The sequence below is a fragment of the Thunnus maccoyii genome, chromosome 20 (genome assembly GCF_910596095.1).
Source record: "Thunnus maccoyii chromosome 20, fThuMac1.1, whole genome shotgun sequence".
Classification (NCBI taxonomy): Eukaryota; Metazoa; Chordata; class Actinopteri; order Scombriformes; family Scombridae; genus Thunnus; species Thunnus maccoyii.
The window spans coordinates 17646405-17657904 of record NC_056552.1 but is presented as its reverse complement, the minus strand read 5'-3'; the positions used below and the strand labels follow the sequence as shown (position 1 = coordinate 17657904).

At 39.6% G+C, this 11500-nt stretch overlaps 2 protein-coding genes across 7 annotated transcripts; both read right to left on the bottom strand.

Annotated features, from left to right (window-relative positions):
• Positions 1-835: 835 nt before the first annotated feature.
• LOC121886881 (cytochrome c oxidase subunit 6B1) lies at positions 836-3233 on the bottom strand. Its single transcript, XM_042397235.1, has 4 exons — positions 3075-3233; positions 2206-2319; positions 1813-1913; positions 836-1096 (listed from the first exon to the last, which is right to left on the bottom strand). The coding sequence occupies exons 2-4, from the start codon at positions 2309-2311 to the stop codon at positions 1043-1045; spliced, it is 261 nt and encodes an 86-aa protein (XP_042253169.1). The 5' UTR covers positions 2312-2319; positions 3075-3233; the 3' UTR covers positions 836-1042.
• A 2112-nt stretch (positions 3234-5345) lies between these two features.
• fam234a (family with sequence similarity 234 member A) lies at positions 5346-11078 on the bottom strand. 6 transcript variants are annotated; one of them, XM_042398347.1, is made up of 12 exons: positions 10925-11078; positions 9940-10245; positions 9748-9858; positions 9464-9646; positions 9124-9248; positions 8766-8898; positions 8309-8441; positions 8061-8204; positions 7670-7751; positions 7407-7559; positions 7189-7291; positions 5346-7061 (listed from the first exon to the last, which is right to left on the bottom strand). In XM_042398347.1, the coding sequence occupies exons 2-12, from the start codon at positions 10208-10210 to the stop codon at positions 6847-6849; spliced, it is 1653 nt and encodes a 550-aa protein (XP_042254281.1). In that variant the 5' UTR covers positions 10211-10245; positions 10925-11078; the 3' UTR covers positions 5346-6846. The 6 variants fall into 6 exon arrangements, with proteins under 6 accessions (XP_042254281.1, XP_042254279.1, XP_042254280.1 ...); XM_042398345.1 differs by having other exon boundaries at positions 9940-10244; positions 10920-11077; XM_042398346.1 differs by having other exon boundaries at positions 9940-10241; positions 10925-11077.
• Positions 11079-11500: the final 422 nt, after the last annotated feature.

Here is an 11500-nt window from a genome sequence, read left to right as displayed (position 1 = left end):
TTGACATCCAAGTGACCTTTATTGAAGTTGCTCTAAGGTAAGATTTAAGGTGAGGGTAGATTTTCTTGAGCCTGTAAAGCAGTTTCAGTAATTTGGTTAGAATAGAAAAAAAATCTACATTTACAAGTTTAGATTTTGAGTAGACAGGCAACTTCTAATATGCAAATACTATAATCTTACCTCAAATTGAGAAGAACGGTCTTTAAAAAGGGATAAATATTGTTCTACCTTCACTATAATACTATGTAGTTGATGTTGTACTATTCATTCATTCAATATTTACCGTACTATCTCGTTGCATGGAAACGTCTCTTCAGCATTAGCTGTGGATATCATCTTAAAATGTTAGATACTTTTGTTTGGAGGAGTTTTTACTGCTTCATTGAGCCCCGATATAAACTATTTCATACTCCTTATACGTGATGGGAGTAATCGTATATGAAATGCAGTTTTATGTATTTAATTTCAGTATGTCCAGCAGCAACAATAGACATTACTCTGTATGTCAGTCCTGCTCTGTGGGGTGGTGGCTATTATTGTATGTGTGACATTTTAGTGTTTTGAAATATTTAATTATTTTTCTAATCTTGATTAAATATGTATATTTGATGTAGGTTTATTTGAAAGAATAAAACATTTAAAATACACATATCTTCCATCATCTCTGACTGTCTTTGTGTGACAGGCCTGTATGTTCAGACATTCATGTCCTCAGTTGACCCGACACTGTTCTGAATCATGCCAACAAAAGGTATCTATTAATACTCTCTGGTGCAATGAACAGCTCACAGTAAAAGGAAAAAAAAAAGAAAGAAAAACAGAGGGGACAATCGAGCTCCATAAATATATCCTGAGATATTTTAATGCAGTACATCTCATGGTATTTGTAAGGAATGAACATTCAGTTATAGATGGCTCATGTGGCACAGCATCAATAGTGGAAAGGTGGTGATGGTGCCACACAGCTCTCCAACCACAGATACAAACATTTAGCTGGGAAGACTACATCTTTGCAGTCCAGCAGCTTTGGCGAAGGCAGTCTTTAGATTTTTCCTGGAAAGGTCCCCTCTGCTCTCTGGTCATCCCATTTCTGGATCTAAAGGGACACAATTTCAGAATGAAACTTAACTTTGTGACATATTTATGACAAAAAACTGTTGGTGGGAAAATGTTAAATTAAAAGAGAATAAATCCATTTTTATTAAGAGTGATGTCAGAGTAGGTCTAATGTTTCCCATTAGCTGTCAAAAGCAAAACACCTACTGTGACATCACTGATTGGGGCCGTTTGAGAAACGCACCATTGAGATTAAGACCCCATATAACAGAGGAAATGACACAACAAGCAATGTCATCTAATGTATGAAGAATTCATTAAAATCCAAGACAACATGTTCACTTTGGGAAAAAGGTGATGATGATTTCTGATGTTTAACAGTCAATATTTCAAAAAAAAAAAAAAAAAGGATCTTATACATTGATTTTGGCTTAAAACATAAATTCAAACAGGCTGCATCTTCCTGCATTTGTATTGAGCTGAGACTTTAATTTAAAAAGGGGGATCTCCAATCTCTAATTTTGGACTAAAATTCTTCATGTTGTTTTGATTCTCAGGACTGAGCAGAGACTCACAGGAATTTGAAGAACGATAAAGTTGTTTGACCCCTGCTAAACAAACTCAGCCCACACACACACACACACACACACACACACAGAGTATAGTCTGCTGTTACTCTTCAACTTCATCCCTTTTTGGAAAAGTGGTTTCTGTAAGTAGAAAAAAAAAAAGTTGACATATAAGGAAAATATTTACCCAGGCCATGGGGCAGAGTGATTTGTAGACCCTCCTGTACCATTCACACGGGGCAGTGTCTACTCCTTTAGCATCCAGAGCTTTCTGGCAGCGGTGATAGTCTATTAATAGAGAAACAACAACAATGAATATTAAAAAAAGGCCTGTGGCCTCTATCCAGGTTTCAGAGGGAAGGATCATGTCAGTGACCCGCAAGAAATCTCAAACTGGATGACATCCAGCACAGAGGTCAACACCTCTTTAAGACTTTAGATGAGCTCTTAGTTTTATCTGACTTTTTTCTGATTTTGTATCATATTTTAACATCTAAAGGTTGTAAAATAAGTAATTTAACTTGATTTAGAAATGTGGGAAATGTCAGTTGACTGTTTTGACCTTGACTGGCACTCTTACCCAGGTAGTTTGCCCAGCAGTTCCTGGTCTGGTTCTGGTTGGGGAATCTGGCATCAAAGGGAGCAGTGCGATATTTCTCAAGTTTGGCCTTAATGTCTTCAGCCATTTTCACCTCTGTCAAGAGATTATAATCAACGTATACAATAAGATCCGAGAGAATAATCACCACGCAAAGACTTGCTACAAACATAAACACTCAGTATGTATCAAACGCAAGTTTCCCAACACAGACCGACATAAACACAGGTGTCCAGACATCTTGTATAGTGTAAACACTGAATATATAAATCGTGATGTTGATGAAGATGCGCAGCGCCTACAGGCTCAGCAGAGGCTTATTTTTTGGGAGGATTTGGGGTGCTGCATGCGGCACCTCAAGGATGTTTCTAGAAATGTAGGCTAGGTCTGTCGTCAAATACTCCTTTTCTTTTACAAACCACATCTATAATAATAACATGCGGGTATAAATGCTGTCAAAAAAAGCACTTGATAACTGAAGTTCTGCTCGAAAATGCGAAAACAATACGTAGTGAAGGATATTGGCTCGACTGCTTATTAATAGTCTTTATAACATTTCCTCATATAAACTACTTTCACTTTCTGTCTCATTCTAACCGTTAATACGCTTATTTTGTTTTACCAAGATTATTAATTATTGCAAGGTGAAATACAGCTTGTGGATAATGGGTTTTTTTTAAACGAAACTCATTAGTGATATCATTTTCCGACAATGCGACTGAGCCTTGTCTTTTTTGGATCAATATATTTGCACATAACTTAATATACACATAAACACTTGAAAACACTTGTGGTATGCTTCTGATGATAAATATTAAACGAATAAATGAAAACATGCAGGTAAACGTTACCTTTTGTAGCAGTTGCTGGCTCGAGCTCAAAGTGACTTTTATACCGGACGGTGAAAAGTGTCACGTTGCTCTGATAAGAAGCTCCACTCTGTTGCAGCCGTGCAATCCAATCATAACGGTATGGCGGACGCAGGTCACATTGAAATGAGAGAAACACACACACACACACACACAAAGAGAGAGAGTGTGTGTGTGTGTGTGTGTGTCTCACAGATCTCACTACTACCTGCACCTGTCTGTTTCAGGTGATGTTCGGGTAATTAGATGCAAGTGACCTGAACCATCTTTAATTTATGTTTCGCACATCTGTGAACTTGAGTTTTCATGGCGGAAGTTTTCTTGCTATTCAAGTATTTCTGTTAATCATTAATAGCTGTCTGTACTTTGTGATATCTCACATGGATTTGTTGGGTGTTGTTTTAGTGAAAGGCAGCATATCTCTCAGTACGTCAGCGTTCAGATGGAGAAATAACGAGAGAAACTGGCAAACGCTCAGTTTGAAGTCACTGTCTAGGAATTGCAGCTGTCAGGTCATGTGGGGGCGCAGCATCGATACTGTTGAGTCATATCGAGTGTGTTAAATAGATATAAAGAGCATGAATGTGGCTTTGTGTTTCTGTTGAGACTGTCACAGATGGTGGTTCTGAGCCCCAGTAAGAGCCCTGATCGGAAAAATGGTAGATGGAGAGCTGTGTTGCTCTAATTCATTCATTCATTAATCCCACTTTACTGATGGGATGGTGCGTCCTGGCAGTATCCTCATCATGATCCTCCAGCGTGCTGTCTGCGCGCCTCTCTCCTCACGTACCGCACGACTCCATCCCCTCATACCTTGACCCAGTTTGCTTCATTTTCCCGCCGTGTACGTTTTCCAAAAAAAAAGAAAGAAAAGAAAAAAGGCAGGTACGGTAGTGTATGTGTTTTCATGATCCGGCTATTCCCCTAAAAGGCGTGTCTTTCTATTCCCCAAATGAATTCAGGGGGCCCGTCAGCAGCCGTGCGTCACGGTGATTTAAGGACACGCGGTAAGAACTGAACGGCGCGGCGCAACCTCGAGATACGTGACTGACTTCAATACACTCATGGACTGCATGTCAGGCAGGCTGCGCTTTATTGCGCATGGCAGCTATATGCTGTTGGAAAGCATTCACTTAATGTTTAAGTGTTGTAACACAAGAGGGCAGCAGAAGGTCTGATCAATATATATATATAGATATGCTCTGGGCTAAATTGACAGTATTTCATTGATTAAGTATTGAATATGTCAATAAATTGAAATTACAATCTATGTTTGTTGACAAAATCAAATCTAATTTGTATGAATTAAATCATAACTCTATTTTTTAATTGTAGAAAATTACTTAACAAAAGTCCCATGTACAAATATCCTTTTTTCCTCAAGTCAGTTATTGGTGAATACATGAAAAAGGCAAAATTATCCAGAGTTGATGTCCCTCATTCAATTTATACTGACCATAAATGAGACTTTAAGGATTTTATTACTTTCATATGACACAATTGTTCTGCAGAGAGAGCTACCAACTTAAATCAGCAACTTGAACCTCAATGGCTACAATAAGCAAGATGTCGCAGATATTTTATACTTTTGTACACTAAAGCTCAAAAATTTAGAAAACAGCTGTTTCTCCAGTTTTTATTGAAATTTAAAGTGACCAAGACCAGTGGATAATCTTGATGGTACAAAGGTAAGCAGTAAACTGCCAGAAGTAAAGAAAAAAAAACGCTCCAAAACCTGAAAAATTCTTTAAAATTTTAGGAATCAAATAACAGGTTAACAATTCATTTATTATCACCAGCAGAGAAGGTGAATTACACCTTTTAAGTTGAGGCAAACAATTCCTACAGGTGTCCCAACTTTAGTTAATTACTTCCAAACCCTTTGTCTATATAAACGTATGGAGGATGCGTGATGGTCTGAGACTCTTTTGCTGAATCCAGTTGGCGACTTGCACAGAGACAGACTGGTAGCCTGGACCAAAAGAGCTTCACAGCAACCTGCAGAACCCTCATGTCTACGCCTATCTGGTCAGGTGTTCATCCTACAGCTAGATAATAATCCAAAACATCCATCCAGCCTGTCAGAACTACCTTAGAAGAAAAGAAGACGGTAGGCTTCAAATCATGGAACCAGCACAGTCATGGAGCTGGTTTAGGATGAATTGGACAGAAGGGTGAAAGCAAAGCAACCTGTACGCGCAACATATTTGTGGGAGCTTGTGCAACAGTGTTGGAATAACTTTCTAAACAGTATTTTGATTTCCATTGTAGAAAGACTGTGTGTTCAGCTCTTATGTCTCCAAGAGGTGGTTGCTTTGGCTATTTTTTGTTTCCATTTCTTTTTTTTTTATCTCCAATTGTTTGTACATTGACACAAACTACGTAAATTTCAATATAAACATGAAAAACTGAGGTTTTCTAAAACTTGACTGGTAGTGTATTTGCATCCATGAAAAGATCCATCTTTGATATGAAACAAAACTTATTTTAAAATGGTTTAATATTGCTCAGATTAAAACATGAAATCAGAAAGAAACGTCAGCTCCAATAAACGCCTGCCCCACAGGTTAAATATATTAATGTACAGCAAAGACAAAAAAAAAACCTCGTTTTCATATATTTAGCTAATATAAAATCACTTAGAAAAACTGCTTCATAAGTAGCTGCTCACCCACAGCAATAACTCAATATTTAGGTGAACTTTTGAGACTCAGCAGTGTCTCAAAGGAGGCCTGAAGTTAAGTCTGTGTGCGTTTAAGAGCATTAATAGTTACAGCATCTTGGATTCAGTGAGTAACAGACACAAATGTCTTGATTATCAGCAGTAGTGTTGACTATAAGACTGCCTTCTCAATATTTTGGAGAACAGGATACTTGAAGATTGGTGGGGTTTCTGCCATGTTTCAAGTTACAGTTTCAGAAAAAAGTACTCAAAGAAAACGAGCCCTATGATTGTTATATGGAATACACAGTAACTACCGCCTGTAGTGAAAACAAACTTCAGTGGCCGCATCTGCCACGTTTAAAGCACAGTGTGACATACAGTTGCATAGATCCACAAAATAATCCAGATTTTAACAATCTGGCCTTGGCAATTTAAAAAAAGAGCATTACATCGATGCATGAAAGTGCTAGAAACAATACAGCAAGGCTATGACACGTTTGTCAGCAGGAGAACAGTGATTGTCAGAGAACAGTAGCTCTTTGGACGCTAAATGAGATCAAACTCATGATAGTAGGTATGCAGTCAAGTCTGAGGCCAGAAAATGCCCTGTTAGTTCAGTGGGGATTAACGGAAGAACCTTGTCAAATCCAGCCAGCCCAAGTCCTCTAAATATAGGAATTTAGGAGGAATTTCTTTGGTTGTCTGCAGATGGAAAGTCATAGCTAGTGTATACATTTTGGTTAAAGTAAAGTTGAGCTACATTACAGTCAGCTGTGCCAAAATGTTTTAACACTGAGGACATGCTGTTCTAGCCCCAGTCTGTGCCTCTCATGCGTTAGATAGATTAAGATCACAGATGTTACCATCATATAAGGAGATTTAATTAACCAGCAATGTTTGAAAAACCCACAAGGTTGTTTAAAAACACTTACTGCTGTTCTGAAAGTATCCCAGAAACCCCAAAAGCTCTTCTAACCGTCTGCATGAAACAGTATCTTATAACTTATGGTTAACTTAGTGACCTGGATGTTTGCTAGTACATAAGAGGCACAAACTGGAGCTAAAAGGTGCATGTTACAGTTGGTCCTCTCACTGATCGCTGAAGCGGAGTCGGTTGAAGGCTTCTTTGATGTCCTCATTGGTCTCTGGTCCGCTGGTGCCGATACGGAGGACATTGCTGGAAGGGACGTCCTGCTTCAGCTTACGCTTGCTGAGGACAACCGTGCCTTCAGCTCCTTCTGTCCTGTCAGGTGGACCTGTCAGCAGGAAGTAGGCAGCGTGACGTCCACGCTCCAACAGCGTAGCTGAGACGAAAACACAAATACAGTCATACAAAGTGCTGGCACCTGTGTTCCCTCAATCCTCCCCCAAACAGTAATTCACACATTGTAGTCAAATAAAAATATACATTGAAATAAGAACAAAAAGCACCTTTAAATGTTACTATGTGGTCCATGATATTGGGTGACTCGAGGAGAACTTTGGAATACAGAGGAAGCAGCATGTAAGAACGTCGTTCACCAGTTACATGTACCTGAAGAGAAACATTTCAGTCAGATCAGCGTTTTGAGAATCTTGTAACCTGCTGAGTGACTGAGTTGTATCTATGAGAAAGCTGTTAACATGCATCTTTTCATGAAGGAACTTACAGAAGAGTTGGTTTCTGAGGGCATCATGCCCCAAAACATGAAGATGGAGAAACTGTTGGTGGTGTGTATGGAGGCGGGTCGGGGTGAATTAGGACTGGCCAAAAGGTTGACTTCCCACAGCACACCGCCAGACTTCCCATCCAGGATTAATATCTGAATACAAGATAGACAGTGAGAAATTCATCATCCGATGATCAACAGATGAGAGACGCTATGCAGAGGAATTATTCACAGCAGTGTTTGAACATTTTCAACCAACTTACCCTCTTTGTGTAGTTGCCAATATACTCCTCAACCACAACGTCGAGTACACCATCTTTGTTGAAGTGACCGAAGGAGGGCTTACTGAATGAACAAGAACATGTATGACTCAACAAGTCTGCTTATAACATTATGTGATTTACTTTGATATTTAAAACGCACATTTTTACTCTCACAAAACAAAAATGACCATAATGTATCTATGGGGGTTTTATACAGATATTCATCAATACAAATGACTCAATTACCTCAACTTCCAAGATCAAAAAATTATCAAAATTGTTGCCAATTAATGTTCTGTTGATCATTAATCTACTATCAACAATCCTTGCTTCAACTCAATTTAATTGCTCAGTATGTGCAATATAAAAGAAATACAAACACAAGTGTTACCCGAGGACTGAGCTGGTATTGAAACTCCATAGTAGCTCCAGATTTTTTCCATCAACTAAAGCCACCTCATTCCCAGTCACAAGCAGCAGGTTGGAGTGATCATCTGTTTCTCCTATTTTCAGCACTTGTTTTACTGAGTCAGACCTACAAAGAGGAAATAAACATTAGCAAAAGTCACAAAGCTGGTTAAAGCTACAATGATGAAATGATAATAAACTGGTTGATCCAGATGCTTTCATTTTTCTTACAAGTAGACTGGTACAAGATCAGATGTGATACTGGCACTTTTCTCCCAGTGTTTATCCTTCTTGAGGCCCACCTCGAACCCCGCTTTAGCTTTGGCAGCGATCCTCCAAAGTGCCAATCCATACAAGCCAGTATCTGAAGGAGCACAAAATCATTCACTACTGCTATCATATCATATTGTACATCCAAGGGAATACTTCTCTGTACTGGGGCATGAAATCAGGTGATTCTTTTTGCCCCAGTATCAACATTGGGAAACCAAAACCAAGGCTGACATAATAAATCAATACATTTTAAAACTATGTACACAAATATATGTCTTTTATTGGAACAGTCATGAGCAAAGTTATAATTATAAAACAAAAGAAAGATGAAAAGAATGAACAGCAATTCTAATTTATAACACTTCTTAACTACCTATGCAGTAATATGTAGTAACTTGTGGTGACTCGTACTCACCGTTTTGAAGCAGCACATAGTGAGAACCTTCTGTAGTGCGATAGAGGAGATGATTGGTTGTTTTTGTAGAATCAAGAACCACGGTAGAGCCAATCTGGTCACCTGTCTGCCCTGAGAGGAATATCAGCTGAGTCTGCAGATATGACAGGAGACATATTTGGTGAATTCTATTTTACAGCTAAGTTAACAGATGATTTCACAGCCAAAAGCTTTGTATTTGCATATTTGAGTCCTGTTACAGTCTGTTACAAATAAAAAACTTCAAACTCAGAGTCACACTATAACTCCATCCTTATGCTGTAAGATGCAAGGCAACCACAGAAATGTGGCAGTTATGAATGATATCACTGATGCTTACCTGTGTGTCGTCAGGAGCCACCAGAGCCACATCGCCGATCTCGTCCGCATCCAGATCTGGGACACTGAGCACAGGCAAGGTGGTGTGCAGACCAGGAGGCTGAGTCTGCTGCCACCTGACTGCACCTGACAAAAACATACATCGCACAGGAACAGAGCACGCAATCTGATTGAGTTTATCTGATTTTATAGCAAAAACTACAGCTTTCATTGAGAGTGCAAGTTCATTTTTGACCTTGGAAATAGTAGTTTGACAAAATAATCTTCACTCAAGGTCCACTTACTGACATTTCTCCATGTAATTAATAGTATACATAACAGACATGCAATGAGTCACTAACCAGTGAATTTGTCAATGGCTGACAGTTTGTCTGAGTGGGACAGCAGACAGTGCCAGGTCCTGCCTGTCTCTTCATCCATACCACACTGGGCCCAGTGGAACTCAGGTTTAAATGCACGTTCCCACAAGGTTTCACCATCTGTCCCATCCACTGCTAGGACAAACACACATGGCGAGGGCAGACCTGGAACGAACACACACACACATCTAAGTTACACAAAACAACCATAATACAGACAACCATTCAAAAACCTGTTTCCTCATGATTAAATGAACACTTTATACCTGCGTCGCTGCATGTATTGTTCTGACTGCCTTCTGTGTCCTTAAGGACAAACAGGACATCCAACACCTTGTCTTTGCTTGCTTCTTCAATAGCTAAGAAATCATAGGTTGCTGTAGCAGAAAAAAGGGAGTAGTAGTTAGTCCCACATTTGCATCATTAGCAAGCAATAAAAAACACATACTGGTACACACCTGCTTCAGAGAAAGTCCTGTTCCAGGCACTCATATACTGTGGTCTGACGGGACAGGGGATGATGAAGGAGAAGGCAAACACAATGGTGAGGCAGATAAACAAGGAGAGGAAGAAGACCGCAGTTCTCCAGTGGGTCAGTTTAGAAAAGCCCAAGACTTCCTTACAAGTCTTCCTCTTCAGCTCTGTTGCTGGAGGTGTTGTTCCTGTCTCCACCCCGTCCTCTCCCCTCTTCAGGGGGTCGCCTTCAGTGGCACGGTCTGTGGTCTCCATTGGTTCCTCAATGCATTACCAGCCCACAAACCTACTTGACAAATAACAACAAATATTTAAAATAGCTAACAGCAAAACTCACCTCAATATAATGTTAGTCTTAAGTAAACACTTCCGTGACAAAACCTTGTTTACTTTTAGTACACAGTGAGTGAACACACCTAGGATGACAAACAGTCTGCCTCTGTGTCTGTCCGAGCTCAGAGTGAGCTACAAACCTGCAAAGTAGCCAGCAATAAAACTCGCTGGCAATCACAGATATAGTACATCAAAAAATACTGAAGGCAGCAGTGTCTGTGAGTCCAGCTATTTCTGCTGCATCAACCTTTGTGGGTCTGAGCCTATTCAGACGTGCCAGCACTGACTCCAGAGATTTCTCAGCACAACAACAAACCGCAGCACACCCAGTTATTTGTCATGCAGTCATAGGCTTATTACTCCACCGGAATAACGCCGTGTACTATAAACTTATGGTTACCTGTATGTAGCAGGCACGTCTGCTAACAAAATCACCTAAAAACAAAATTTTAGCTAAGTTGCTCATTAAGGATGTTTCGTCCAAGAAGTTCAAGTTAACGTCAGTTTGCTAACTTGTTGAGCAGCAAGAGGGACACAACAGCAGGAATACGAAGCAACGTTACTATGAAAAGTTCCCTCATTTGAAGTAGAATTAATTATTTACAATGACTTGACAAAAAGAGTTTCTTACTTTACCCTCCACCGTCGTCTTTGGCGGTCAATGGCGTGTCTACAAACAGGTAGCAGGCCTAACGAGCTGCCTGTCAAACACAGCTGCGTAAACATCCTCTTCTTCTATTTATTGGTTTTAGTGGCGTTTGGCATCCAAAATGTCGCATTATCGCCATCTACTGGATTCAAACTAGAATCCCCACTGACTAAATAAAATAATAATAACCCCTTTCCCACTCATTCCCCACTCTGCTATAAATTCTCTATTTTGCAGCTGTTGAGAGAAGCCTTTAGGCTCTCTCAACAGCTGCTGCACACTCTCTCCAGAAACTTCCACAACACCAAGAAATTTCCTTGCTGTATCCATGTCAATTGTAGCTGCGTAAACAAATCATACGCAAGCTACGTACATGAGATACGTACAATACGTAATACAAATATCATTTAGTTGTTATGCCCTGAATTTGTCTCTCAGGTGTTGAAGATTTACACACCCAAATCCAAACCACGACTCTAAGCTTAACATTAACCTTCTCTAAACTAAACCTAAATATAACTTTTTTTCCCTTTCCACTACTGTATTTATAGAAAGCGTCACTT

Bases quoted from the DNA above. Each gene is read 5' to 3' on its own strand.
- fam234a (XM_042398347.1), bottom strand. From the start codon at position 10,210: ATGGAGACCACAGACCGTGCCACTGAAGGCGACCCCCTGAAGAGGGGA. The intron at 9,647-9,747 runs GTATAAAGTGTT...TGTTCGTTCCAG, and splicing joins CAATACATGCAGCGACGCAG to GTCTGCCCTCGCCATGTGTG. The intron at 7,062-7,188 runs GTGCTTTTTGTT...TTTTCGTCTCAG, and splicing joins CCACATAGTAACATTTAAAG to CTACGCTGTTGGAGCGTGGA.
- LOC121886881 (XM_042397235.1), bottom strand. From the start codon at position 2,311: ATGGCTGAAGACATTAAGGCCAAACTTGAGAAATATCGCACTGCTCCC. The intron at 1,914-2,205 runs GTAAGAGTGCCA...CTCTATTAATAG, and splicing joins CTGCTGGGCAAACTACCTGG to ACTATCACCGCTGCCAGAAA. The intron at 1,097-1,812 runs GTAAATATTTTC...GTGTCCCTTTAG, and splicing joins CACTCTGCCCCATGGCCTGG to ATCCAGAAATGGGATGACCA.